General features: G+C 39.3%; 1 protein-coding gene across 1 annotated transcript; it reads left to right on the forward strand.

Annotated features, from left to right (window-relative positions):
- Positions 1-80: 80 nt before the first annotated feature.
- Fam200c (family with sequence similarity 200 member C) lies at positions 81-9,198 on the forward strand. The gene is made up of 3 exons (XM_046462177.2): positions 81-495; positions 1,326-1,403; positions 3,504-9,198. Exon 3 carries the CDS (start codon positions 3,553-3,555, stop codon positions 5,335-5,337), a length of 1,785 nt encoding a protein of 594 aa, XP_046318133.1. The 5' UTR covers positions 81-495; positions 1,326-1,403; positions 3,504-3,552; the 3' UTR covers positions 5,338-9,198.
- The last annotated feature ends 3,490 nt before the right edge of the window (positions 9,199-12,688 follow it).

A 12,688-nucleotide genomic window follows, 5' to 3' on the forward strand; every position in this document is an offset into this window, starting at 1 on the left:
GCGGGCCAGCGCGCATGCACCCTCCGCAGAGACTCCGGTCCTCGGCCGCGCTACTGCGCCTGCGTGCGGGAGGCGCCGCGCCCAGTCTGCGGGCGGGAAGGGCGCGGGACCCGGATGGAACGGAGCCCGGCCGGGCAGAAACCGCGTCTCTGCAGCAGCGTCCGGCTGCGGCGCTCCCCAAGTTCCCGTTCGAGGGTCTGACCTTTGGAGCCGCCGCCTGGACCGGCTCTGACGTCCTGGCCCCAGGCTGAACAGTGAGCGGCTCTGGAGCCTAAAACGGCGCCAAAACGAAGCCCGAGCATCCTCCCGGGCCTGCGCCTCGGGCTCGGAGACCGGCGGGCGGAGACCTAGCCGAGCCCGCCTTCCTCGCTGGCGACCGTAGCCCTCGGCCTGCGCCAAACTCCGCTCCTAATAACACCATCAGGCCCTGTCAGTTAGGAGCAGCGTGTTCTTTGCATGCATTCTCATAATTAAACCTCCCAACAGCCCTATAAGGTAGGTACTGTTCAACCCACTTGAGGAGTGGAAAGGTCCCAGCCTGTAAGTGACAAAGCCAAGATCCCAGTCGTCTGCCTCTGGAACTGCGCAATCACCACATCCTGCCCCTGCTGTGGCTGTTGCTTTTAACTGTAAAATATGGTTACACCCTCTGCCTCCCCAACTCTGCTCCTACCATGGACTTGCACAGGCAGTGGCTGGATACCAGCTGAATTGTGTGTGGTTCAGACTTACAACTCTACTTCAAGGTTTTCACGCCTGCAATACTTATATATATATAACATCTTAGCATTTCCTAAATAGTTCTGTTACATGAATGTTCCCTTTTAGCCGATTATTTTTTGTGTTAAGTATGGTACTTTTATGGTGCCTAAATTTGCAAAAAAAATTTTACTTTGTTATATCAGATTCATTCAGCATCTTAAGATAGCGCCCAAAAGATTTTCAGACCTATTTTGAAAATGATATCTTCCTTAAAATAATGTGGGTTTTTCTTTTTTGTCTATTTTACTTTTTTTAAAATTTTTTTGTTACTTTTTATTACAGAAAACTTCCAACGTACATAAAAGTGGGAGTGGGAGTGGTATGATGTGTACACATCATCTGCTCAAGGCCAGTCTTACTTCTTTTTATCTCCACCCCCTTTATGTCTATATTTATGTGCTCAAGCACAGTATTTCAGAGGCAATCCCACATATCATTTCACTTGTTAATAATTCTGTATCTCTAACAAATGAAAAAATTTTTAACACAACCACAGTAACATCACATCTGTTTAAATTAATAATTCCTCATGATGATGGTTTCTTAATGTTTACATTTTTTAGGATATTGTTATTCCTAAATACCACAAAGGAGCAAGTGAAAATTGGGAGGTTCTAAAAGGCAAGAAAGCCACTTGGGCGGTAAGTTCATCTTTGAGGATCTTAAAAATTCTTGCTACCTATTTTCCCATTTGAGGAGAACAGAAAAGACTATAAGTGAATTTTTCTAAAAACTCTTTTGTTCAGAACAGGTATATCTTAAATCAAAATGTGCTTGAGTAGCATGGTCAGGGTAGATAAGATGGACTCTTAACAGGTTCAGTAATGATTTCTAAGACTAAAATAAAACTTTTTCCTTATTCCCTCCACCTCTCCAAATATACATAGTAAATATACATTACAGATATACAGGAACTTGGGCATTTTCATGCTGATATCATCATTACTTGCAAGTATTTCTAAACACAAGTGGTCATATATATCATTACTTGATAAAATAAGGCCTTATGAACTTCAAAAGTTTTTTGAAGTTCAGGGTCAGTAGATTTCCCCCAATTCATAACAATTCATAACAACCATATAACGGGTCAACCTATTAGTAACAGAAGTACATTTTACAGCCAATTAATCGTGGCATATCCACTAGAGAGCTACTATTTTAAGTAGTTGTTCTTATTGTGATGTTTTCTGTGGCCACAGTGAGCATTTCTATTAAATGTGTCCCCATTAAGTTATTTCAGCCACATTCTGGGACATAGAACTTTGAAAACTTCAGGGATCATTTATTTATTGTGGAGATAGAATTGTTTTCCAAGGTCTTTTTGAGCCTACCTACAGAGACCTTTGTTCATTTGCTAAAGAGTAGGAAATGGAAAAAGGCATGACTTCCTTTTTTAGGTTTCTCTACTTTCATAGGTGGTTGTTTTCAACTCAGACAACTTAAATGCCTATTAAAGCAGTTAGACTATTCACTTGGCAACCTAGAATATATGTGAGCCAGGGATTGTCTTGAAGGAAATGTTTTCTTCCTTGTAAACCTGCGTACTTGCTCCAGTGTGTATCAGGATCACCCAGACAACTTTATTTAATTTTCTTTTGTTCTCCTTGTGCAGGGGATCAGTTATTATTCTAATAATAATTAGGGACATGTATACTTTCAGAAGGATTCCCTGTGATTGATGGGCGGCCCTCATTACAATCACTGTTCTTTGTTATCTGCAGTGCTTATTTAGAATATAAATTCTAGACCCCTAATCTAGAGCTAGAGAATCAGTATCTCTAGGGTTAGGGTCTAGGAATATTCATTTTAGCCATGAACCAGATGATTTCTCCATTTACTACAATAGAGAACCACTGGCCTTCTACACCCTGTCTTTGGTTTAAGACAAATCTTAGGAATGCTGCTTATTTACACCCTGTTATTTTGACTGCTTCTACTGAAGGGGTAGCTATATGGAAAAGCACCATGAAATTCCTTGCAGTTAAAAGTGTCCTCACATGAGAGGGATTTTCCTAAAGTCTCATTAACTAGAATAGTTGTGTTTCTCCTGAGCATGTTTCTTTGCTTTTATATATGGATAATATGAATCAACGATGAATATTTTGTTACACTTCACTTAACATCAGGGAAGCCTATCTTCGTAGCCCACCTTTGTGTCAAGGTAGACTTCATCAGGCTTAAAAACCTATTTGAAATTCCTGCTTAAGTTGATGTCAAAGCTGCTCAAGGATCAAATAGTTTTACAAACTTGTTTAATCTGTAACTATTAAGAAACATTAGCCACTATGTCAGAATCTGCCCTTGCTTTGAACACTTGGTGAATTACTCCTTTTCTCTGTTCAGTGGTTCTTAACTGAAGGTGTGCAAACATCTTTGGGTCAGGATAGAAGGAGCAAGCATCCTCATGAGGTGCCTTTTCTAGGTGATAAAAAATTAACCCCACCTTTTTGTCATAAACCTCACTGAAAACAAATTAAGCCATAACCACAATTTGTCAGTAAAGAATTCCTCATAACTTGCCTAAGCCCAGATCTCCCTTGAGACTTGCTGTCAGGTCATTTATTCCAGGGCAGTTAACTCTGAGTTGCTGCCTTAAGTGGATTGTCCTGTTTTCAGGGCTTTCCTTCAGCTGACACATTATAGGATATTTCTTGACACGTACAGGATAGCATGTGATGCAGCTTTGTTTTCAGTTAACCACTGATGTTTTTTAATGTATGGGTTATATTTTACTCCTAAAGCAATTTTCTGTGGCATCTCTGGAACACTACCTGAGAATTCTTGTGTACCATGTCAAAGAAACGCAAGTGGGATGATGACTATGTCCGTTACTGGTTCACCTGTGCAACAGAGGCTGATGGAACTCAACGCCCACAGTGTGTGTTGTGTAACTCAGTGTTTTCAAATACTGACCTTAGGCCATCAAAACTGTCAGACCATTTTAACAGACAGCATGGTGGTATAGCTGGACATGATCTCAGTGGCCTGAAGCCTGTGCCAACACCATCTGATAAGAGAGAAACCTTGAAGGCACTCGGAGTTGCATCTCATGAGGATGCCTTATTACAAGCATCGTATCAGTTTGCATATTTATGTGCCAAAGAGAAGAATCCTCATACAATAGCTGAAAAATTGGTCAAACCTTGTGCACTGGAAATAGCCCAAATAGTTTTGGGACCAGATGCACAAAAGAAGCTTCAGCAAGTACCTTTATCAGATGATGTGATCCATTCTAGAATTGATGAAATGAGCCAGGATATCTTACAGCAAGTTCTAGAAGATATCAAAGCCAGTCCTCTTAAGGTGGGTATTCAGCTTGCTGAGACAACTGACATGGGTGACTGCAGTCAGCTAATGGCATTTGTACGATATATAAAAGAAAAAGAGATCATAGAAGAATTCCTGTTCTGTGAACCACTGCAGTTAACCATGAAAGGAAAAGATGTGTTCCGCCTCTTCAGGGGCTTCTTTCTGAAGCACAAAATAGCACTTGATGTATGTGGCTCTGTTTGTACTGATGGTGCCTCCTCTGTGCTAGGAGAAGGTTCAGAATTTGTTGCCTATGTGAAAAAAGAGGTACCTCATATTGTGGTCACACACTGTCTGTTAAACCCTCATGCACTTGTCACAAAGACGTTGCCTACAAAACTGAGGGATGCCCTGTTTACTGTGGTGAGGGTAGTAAATTTCATCAAAGGTCGGGCTCCAAACCATCACCTGTTTCAAGCTTTCTTCGAAGAAATTGGCATAGAATATAGCGTCCTCCTTTTCCATACTGAAATGAGGTGGCTTTCCCGAGGCCAAATGCTTACTCATATCTTTGAAATGTATGAAGAAATAAATCAGTTTCTTCACTACCAAAGCAGTAATTTAATTGATGGGTTTGAAGATAAAGAGTTTAAAGTTCACCTGGCATACCTTGCAGACTTATTCAAACACCTAAATGAACTTAGTGCCTCTCTGCAAAGGACTGGGATGAACACAGTATCAGCTAGAGAAAAGTTATCTGCTTTGGTTAGAAAGTTTCCATTTTGGCAAAAAAGAATTGAGAAAAGAAACTTTACAAACTTTCCTTTCCTTGAAGAAATCACTGTTTCAGATAATGAAGGAGTATGCATTGCCCCGGACGTCTCGTGGCATCTCCAGGAGCTGAGCAGCTTCTTCCATGGATATTTTTCTGTTGGAGCTCTTGATGAGGCAAGTAAATGGATACTGGATCCATTTCTTTTTAATCTCAATTTTGTCGATGATGGTTATTTAATGAAAAATGATCTTGCCGAACTACGAGCTAGTGGCCAAATCCTCATGGAATTTGAGACGATGAAGCTTGAGGATTTCTGGTGTGCTCAATTCACGGTGTTTCCAAACCTGGCAAAGGCAGCTCTAGAAATCCTCATGCCATTTGCAACTACATACCTTTGTGAGATGGGCTTTTCATCACTTTTACATTTCAAAACAAAGTCTAGAAGTGGCTTTAGTGTGAGTGATGACATCCGTGTGGCTATTTCAAAAAAAGTTCCTCGTTTCTCAGACATCATCGAACAAAAGCTGCAGTTGCAGCAAAAGGCACTGTAAGCTTAACACTTTTTTAACGTGTAATTTTTAATATATTCTTAATAACTATTGTAAAATTAAGCTGTAATTGTTTTCCTTCCTTTTATATTTATGGTACACTGAATTCTGTGCTTTAAAAATTAGGTACTTCAGCTTTCAATAAGGCATGTGAAAATATGTTGTGGTTTTTGTTTTTTTGTTTCTGTGTGTATATAAGTGTGTTTTGAGAGGAACACAAACAGCAGAAAAGATTACCAGTACCTGGTTGATACGTAAGGATTTTTCAATACTGAGTATCTATGTAACCTGTTGATACAATACATAAAAAGGACCCAAGCTCTAGAAAATCCAGCTAACTGATGGGCTAGGAATTGAGCCATGAGGAAAGAGAAGATCTCCTAGAAATTGACAACGCAGTGACAGCTAACTCCTGCCCTTTTAAATGCACTCTTTGGAGCTAGTCTCAATGCCCATTCCCCCAGCTCCAATGCTCTCATTACCAGGATATTAATAAATACCATAACATATTACTCACTTCATCTTTTAAATTACTGCAGCATTCCAGGTCATCAAAACTGCTGAAAAGGAAATTCCTGAGCCTTACCCTAGAGATTATCTTTTATTAGTCCTGCATAAGATCAAGGAGCCACATTCCTCTTTTTTGTTTGTTTGGTTGGTTTGTTTTTTGCAGTATTGAAGATCAGATGCAGGGCCAGTGCTCTACTGTGGAGCTATACTCTCAGCCCTACATCATCCTTATTATTTCTGAGACAGGATCTCATTGAGTTGCCCAGGCTGGCCTTGAACTTGTGATACTCCTACCTCAGCCTCCAGAATACCTGGGGTCACAGGCGTGTACCACCACACCCAGCTGAGGATCCTCATTCTTCACTGGTTCTCCAGATGGTTCCCATGGATTTTTGGTCATCTGACTGCAGCTTATTTCCCTAGATCTATTTTTCCTTTCCCCTAATTCCTCAGTTACATTACATCTTTAACCTATATATTTTTTTCTAAGATTGCTTAAAATTTTTGAATAGGCCAGAGTATGGATTATAAATAAATTGACATAAAATCACTAACATAATTCAGGGTCACATCAAAAAATTTCCCCATGGGAATCTAAGTTAGTATAATTTTTCTGAACAATGATTTGGCAAAATATATAATTTTAAATTTAAACATTTACATTTTCATTCTAAAACTGTAAAAGCACTACGTGTCAAAGACCAGCGGAAAACTAATAGTAGAGAGCACTCTATGAGAAGCCACAGTCCCTTCCTGCCAATTACCTTATTTTTTTCTGCTTTAACTTCTTTGGTTCCACTTATCTCTAATATGTTTATACTAAGCACATATGGAAGTTTTTATTTATCAGCTTTAAAAGTTATATATTGACTCGAGATAACAGGTAAGGGTTGAATTTGTAAAACATCCATCTCCCTCTGGCTATTCATCCCAATTTTTTTATTATTGTACTACTTTTAGTTCCTTTAATAGTTGTGTACGGCAATTTGATTACAAATTTTTCCCTCTAGAATTTTATTGCATGGAAAGAATCAGAGATGTCCAAAAAGTTTTATTTTTAAGATAGCTAGTCCCAACTTTTTTGTAATTGAAGGGGAAAAAAAAAAAAAGGAACACTAAAGGGGAGTGGACTTTGACTACCAAATTTAGATGCCACTTGAATACTGAAAATTAAAAAGTTTATATTTTCTACACAAAACTCAGTGTTATCATCATGTATAAAAATTCTTTTATCAGTATATTAATTAGCAGGCCTTCATTTAAAAACATAAATATAAAATATAGGTCTGTCTTTTTCCTATTATAGTCTAACATCAAAAGCAATGATAAAAATTTCCAGAGCTAATATAGGAATAATCTAGATGCAAATAAATAAATAGAGTTTAATTTGTATGTGATTCTGAAGACAGGTGGGGGGTATGGAAAAAAGACTGTGCAAAGCCTGCAACTTCATAGTTCAGTAGCGGGATCCGGGTAACACGGCCTTTGGCAGCCATCTTCCATCAAGTCTACTAGACTCTCTCTCAGATTAATTAAGTTATTGTTGCTCCAAAACAAAAACCCAAAGGAAAGTTTTAAGGAAACGGTTTTAAAGGGGCTTTTAGGTCATTTTCAAATTCTTTTAACAGTTTATTTTCCCCTGACCAAATGAAAGAGACTATGTTGGCTAAAATGAAGAAGAAACTTAGATTAAAGCATATATTGGCACATATAAGTCATATGTGATCATTTATTTGTTTCCAAGGAAGAGGCCTGGGTTTACTTGTTTTTATTGTGTAATTAAAGTTATGGATAATTTTCAAAAGGGAGTTCTGATAGAATAGAGATGCAATCTTTATGACCAGCAGATGTCACTCTCCCTGCAGGTTTGGTTGAAAGCCGACTTACCTTCATAACAGATTTTGCCAAAATTCTGATTTTAAACATCTCTAGAGGAGATATTAGTGACTCAAATTAAAAGTGTCCAACCTGAGCCTCTGCTGGCTTGGAATTAGAAGACAGAACTCTGGTGGAACCAGGAAGCTCCAGACTGTAAGAAATCACTGGGAAATGCAGTGGAAAAAAAAAAAAAAGGAGATATAAATGGCTTTTCTCTTAAAACTGGTGTGAATGTGGATTTTCGACATTTTGGCTGCTTTTTTAAGCCACTAAAATCTGCTTAATGTGGTGAGTGGGTCAGCATTTCAGACATAATCCATTGGGAATCAAAACCAAATAGACATACGCTTTTAAAGCATAAACTTTATGGTACTTGAATTATATTTCAATTTAAATGTAGGCTCTGTTTATAGTATAGAGTCTTTTTAGCACTGAGTTATATTAAATATTGTAAACTTGGCTTTAATATCTGCAGGATTTGGAAATCTAGAGAGGGCTTTTGTTAGAAGGAAATGATAAACGAAATTGTGATTGCTCCATAAGTCAACTTGACGCCACTTCCAAAAACCTCCCAATATTCCAAACCTTAATACCACCCACCCCCACCTGCAAAAATATGCCTAGTTTTTCTGTTTGAAAACCTTAAAAGTCCAATTTTAGGTTTTCAAAGTCCAGCTTAATTAAAAGGGCAGTATAAAACTACTATTTAATACATTGTACTTTGTACTTTATCTTCTGAAAATAAAGAGAGACCTAAGGTTATTTTCCTTCTGTTTTACAAACTTTCCACAAATCTTTCTTAATTCATAAATGAATTTAAGTCCTGGCTTGCTCACTTGGCATCTAAAAAAACCCTAGTTCTCAGCCTGTAGGAATTGAGAAGTCTAGCTGCTGATCATCTCATTTTGACCTGTTCAACGTTTGTTTATTCTTTCACTGGCTTCTTTTAGTAATAGCACCCTACTTTTTCTAAAGAACTAGCTTCCCCCATTGTCAATCCATATGGCCCCATCTTGACTCAAGTCAGCTCTAATACTTTTGCTGAAGTTAATGGGGAAGATGCTACATATGCTAACTTACCAGGAGGTGCCTGGATCTTCCAGTGGTCAATTTTGCTACAGCATACAGAGAGGCTACCAAATGGAGCCAACAGAAAAGAGGAAAAAGTTTCTTCGTGCCATTGCTCCAAGTACTAAATACAGACATACTTTTTTTCCCGTTTTTCAGTTAAAAGAGGTAACAAATTCCATTTTTTGCTTGAGCCTGTTTGCTTCCTATTATATACAGCAGGAGATCTGCCTCATGTACTTGGTTTCCAATGTTTTTATGAATGAGTAATGGGAAAGTTTAGACTCAATTAATTTTATTACATGATTTTGGACAATACTTGCCAGTTCTGGGCCTCCATGTTCTTCTCTATAAGATGAATAGTTACATAGGTTTTTCCCTATAGTATCTTTCTTTTTTTTTTTTTTTCCACAAAGGTCATATTTTGGAATTTTTGTGGCACTGACATCAGCCCAAATAACTTTTCCTGTATTCAAACAGAAAACTAGGCATATTTTTGCAGGTGGGGGTGGGTAGTTTGGGATATTGAAAGGTTTTTAGAAGTGGCATCAAGTTGACTTATGGAGCAATCACATTTTCATTTATCATTTCCTCCTAACAAAAGCCCTATGTAGATTTTCAAAACTTTACCTCCAGGGTTTTATTATTAACGATTTAAATATACCAAAAAGTTGGGAAAGTAATACAATGAACACTCATGCCTATTTTCTAGATTCAAAAATTGTCAATATTTTGCTTGGCACAGTGGTACACACTTATAATCCCCACTACTTGGGAAGCCAAAGCAGGAATAATGCAAATTCAAGTCCAGCTTGGACAACTTAGTAAGACCCTGTCTCAAAACCAAAAATGAAAGGGCTGGGGTAGTAACTCAGTGGTAAAGTACCCCTGGCTTCAATCCCCAGTACTGGGGGAAAAAATTGTTAACATATACCACCACCATCTACTATAGGAACTATGTATCAAATAGAGCCCAGTCAGCAAATAAGCCATACTATTTTTTAAACAAAATCTGGAAAAAAAAAATCAGAATAGAGAACTGGGAAGGCAAATAGTGGATACCAAGTTGTCACAGAGACAGGAAGTCAGGAACACAGCCAACATCCCAAGAGCTGGGAGTGAGTGTCAAGGCCAGGGAGTCAGAGATTTAGAGGTGCCATTCTACTGGATATGAGCTTGGAAGAAAGGGCTCAAGCCAAGGCACATAGGCCGCCTCCAGACATTGAAAAAGGCAAGAGCACAGACATTCACATGAACTTCTAGAGCAGCCAGCCCTGCAGACACGTTGACTTCAGCCCATAAGACTGGTTTTGGACTTTTGACATCATAATTATAAGATAATAAATATATGTTGTTCTAAGCTACTAATTTTGTGGTAAAATGTTAACCACAGCAATAGGAAACTAAAACAGGTCCATAGGGACATTCTGTCTTGGATCAGGAATACCTCAGAACCAAGAAGCCCCAAATAGAATCTCAGCTGGTATTTTTTATACTTTGCTGCTCACATAGGCATATTCTTGCCACATAACCAGCCCCAACAACCAAGTTTTGGGGATTCTTGGAGGAGAGAAAACGAATAGGTAAAGATCTCCAGGTATGACTATTCCATCTGACTATTACAATAAATAATGTTGACAAATTGGTACTAACCACCTTGAACTCCTCATACACACGACTGCAAAGCAAGATGATTAATCAGGACATAGTATGCTTTCACCAGGAGTTCATGCTGTACAAACAGCTCAGGCCAATTTCAGGTTCATAACACAAGCCCAACATGATCAGTGGCAGTCACAAGTTTCCAAATTCAGTAGAAACGCTGAATTCTCCTGATGAAAGCATTCCTCCCTTGGGAAGCAGCACTTACAGCTATAGCAATGAGAAGCAAAGATTCTGTTACAGTTACTAGATGCTGTGGTAAGATAAGCCACTCCCACTTTCACCCCTGGGTCCCTGGACCTTCTGGCCTTGGGCTGGGAATGGATCCATATTTGTCGCTTACCAATTCAAAGCACATGCTGTATCCTGTAAGATAGAATGTCATCATTTAGATTATTTTCTCTCAGTTGCAAAGTAGTTGAGTCTTAAGTAGATCATTTCACCATTCTTGTGGCCCAGCTGTTTCTGGGTAATAGAGTATATGACAAAACCAATAAATATTTATAGAAATCAATGTAGTGCCACAAACATATGGAATGAATATTTGTGTCCCCCACCCCAGATTCATATGTTGAAATTCTAACCCCCAACCAATGTGATAGTATTTGGAGATGGCACTTTTGGGAGGTAATTAGGGTTACAGTTATATGAGGTCATAGGGTGGGACTTTGGTCCAATGGGATTAATGTCCTTATAAGAAGATTCCCTGGATAGTTTGCCCTGCCATGCTCAGTACATACACAAAGAGGTTTGACCAAGATGGTGATATGAGAGCCACCTACAAGCCAAGAGAAAAGCCTTAGAATGAAATCTATCTTGCCCAGTACCTTGATCTTAGACTTTCCATTCTCCAAACTCTAAGGAATAAATTGTGCCACTTGGTCTAAGGCATTTTGTTATGGCAGCCAGACTAATACACCTTCCTTTGCTAATTTGGATAAGAAGCAATGTGGTACAGGATACTCATAATAGTTAATGAGGCTCACAGAAGTATCAAAGGCAAAGCCAAATCCACAATGTATATATTTTCCAGTGAGAGTAACTAGTTGCCCCTTCTTGGTAGAAAATGTCAGTGTAATCAACCTGCCACCAGCTGCCCATATCAGTCATGGTGAGAAGAAGCTGATGTGTAAGTCTCTGTTTGCCAACCTGGCCACCCTTGTACATGGGCCCACTGCTTGGTCATTAGAATAGCCAGGGAAAGAGGCTAACTGATATCCACCAAGTGCCTCATTTTGTCCTGGTTACTGAAAGCCCCCTCCACAGTGGATGGCTCTCTGAGTTAGCTTAGGCTCGGTGTCACCATCAGGAAGTCCACAAATCCTCAGCTGTCACAGGAGGCCGATATATGCCAGGAATAGGCATACCTTAGTATTCCTGCCATGCTCAGTATTTTCTGGGAGTAGCCCTGGGAAGCATGTGTCAGAGAGGCAGTGATGAATTTCCAAGTATAGCAGCTGGGCCCATGGTTAATACATTCCCTGTAGTTGTATATCTGCAAAATGCACTCTCATGGCCTGTACACAGTGCTTTGGTGAGCACTTACCTGGAGCACAATCATCTTTAACTTTCTGTTTATTCTGAAAGATTCATTTACTTACTTCTTTTCCAGACCTTCTTGTCACTTGACTTCTAAATCTGTTCCTTCCAAGTCCCTGATCATTGGATAAACTATTAGTAATTGCCCTTGGCTACTGCAGTTTAGATCTGTACTTCTGGATATTGCTCAGATCAGATGGAGTAGACAACCAAATGTACCACTCAGAATTCTCCCTAAGAACATTTCCCTTCATTAGAATTCTTCAGTGACATATCCAACTAGAGTTGTAATATTGCATCAGTTTTTGCAGCAACTAGCTGGTACTATCATATTGATCAGAATAAACTGTAAACCAGGTCTAAATTTCTTCTTCCTGGTCAGCTGGTCATAAGAAACTACCTACCCCCCTGCAGCCAAAGTTATGGATTAGGGAGCAGGGGGTGGGAGCCTTATAGCAGGAGGAGGTGTCAAAGGAGTCAAGCTACCTAATCAGGCATCTTGCTGTGCCTTCCAAATCTGCCTAATCCCTGTCTCTTTTATCTTTTCCACTTGCTGAGGTATTGCTGCTGTGCATAGTCCTATGGCTTATTGGATCAAATAGCACTCAGACCCAGGTTGACTGTTAACAGGACTTGTAGCAAACGAGGAGCTATTTCTCAAGAGAAGATTAGTTGTTACTTAGAGAAGAGGTCATGG

This window comes from Marmota monax, unplaced genomic scaffold, assembly GCF_021218885.2.
Source record: "Marmota monax isolate L192 unplaced genomic scaffold, Marmota_monax_Labrador192_F-V1.1 WCK01_AAM20220418_F8-fsc00236, whole genome shotgun sequence".
NCBI lineage: Eukaryota > Metazoa > Chordata > Mammalia > Rodentia > Sciuridae > Marmota > Marmota monax.

What these genes read in the sequence shown, in the direction of transcription:
- Fam200c (XM_046462177.2), top strand. Translation starts at nt 3,553, where the DNA reads ATGTCAAAGAAACGCAAGTGGGATGATGACTATGTCCGTTACTGGTTC.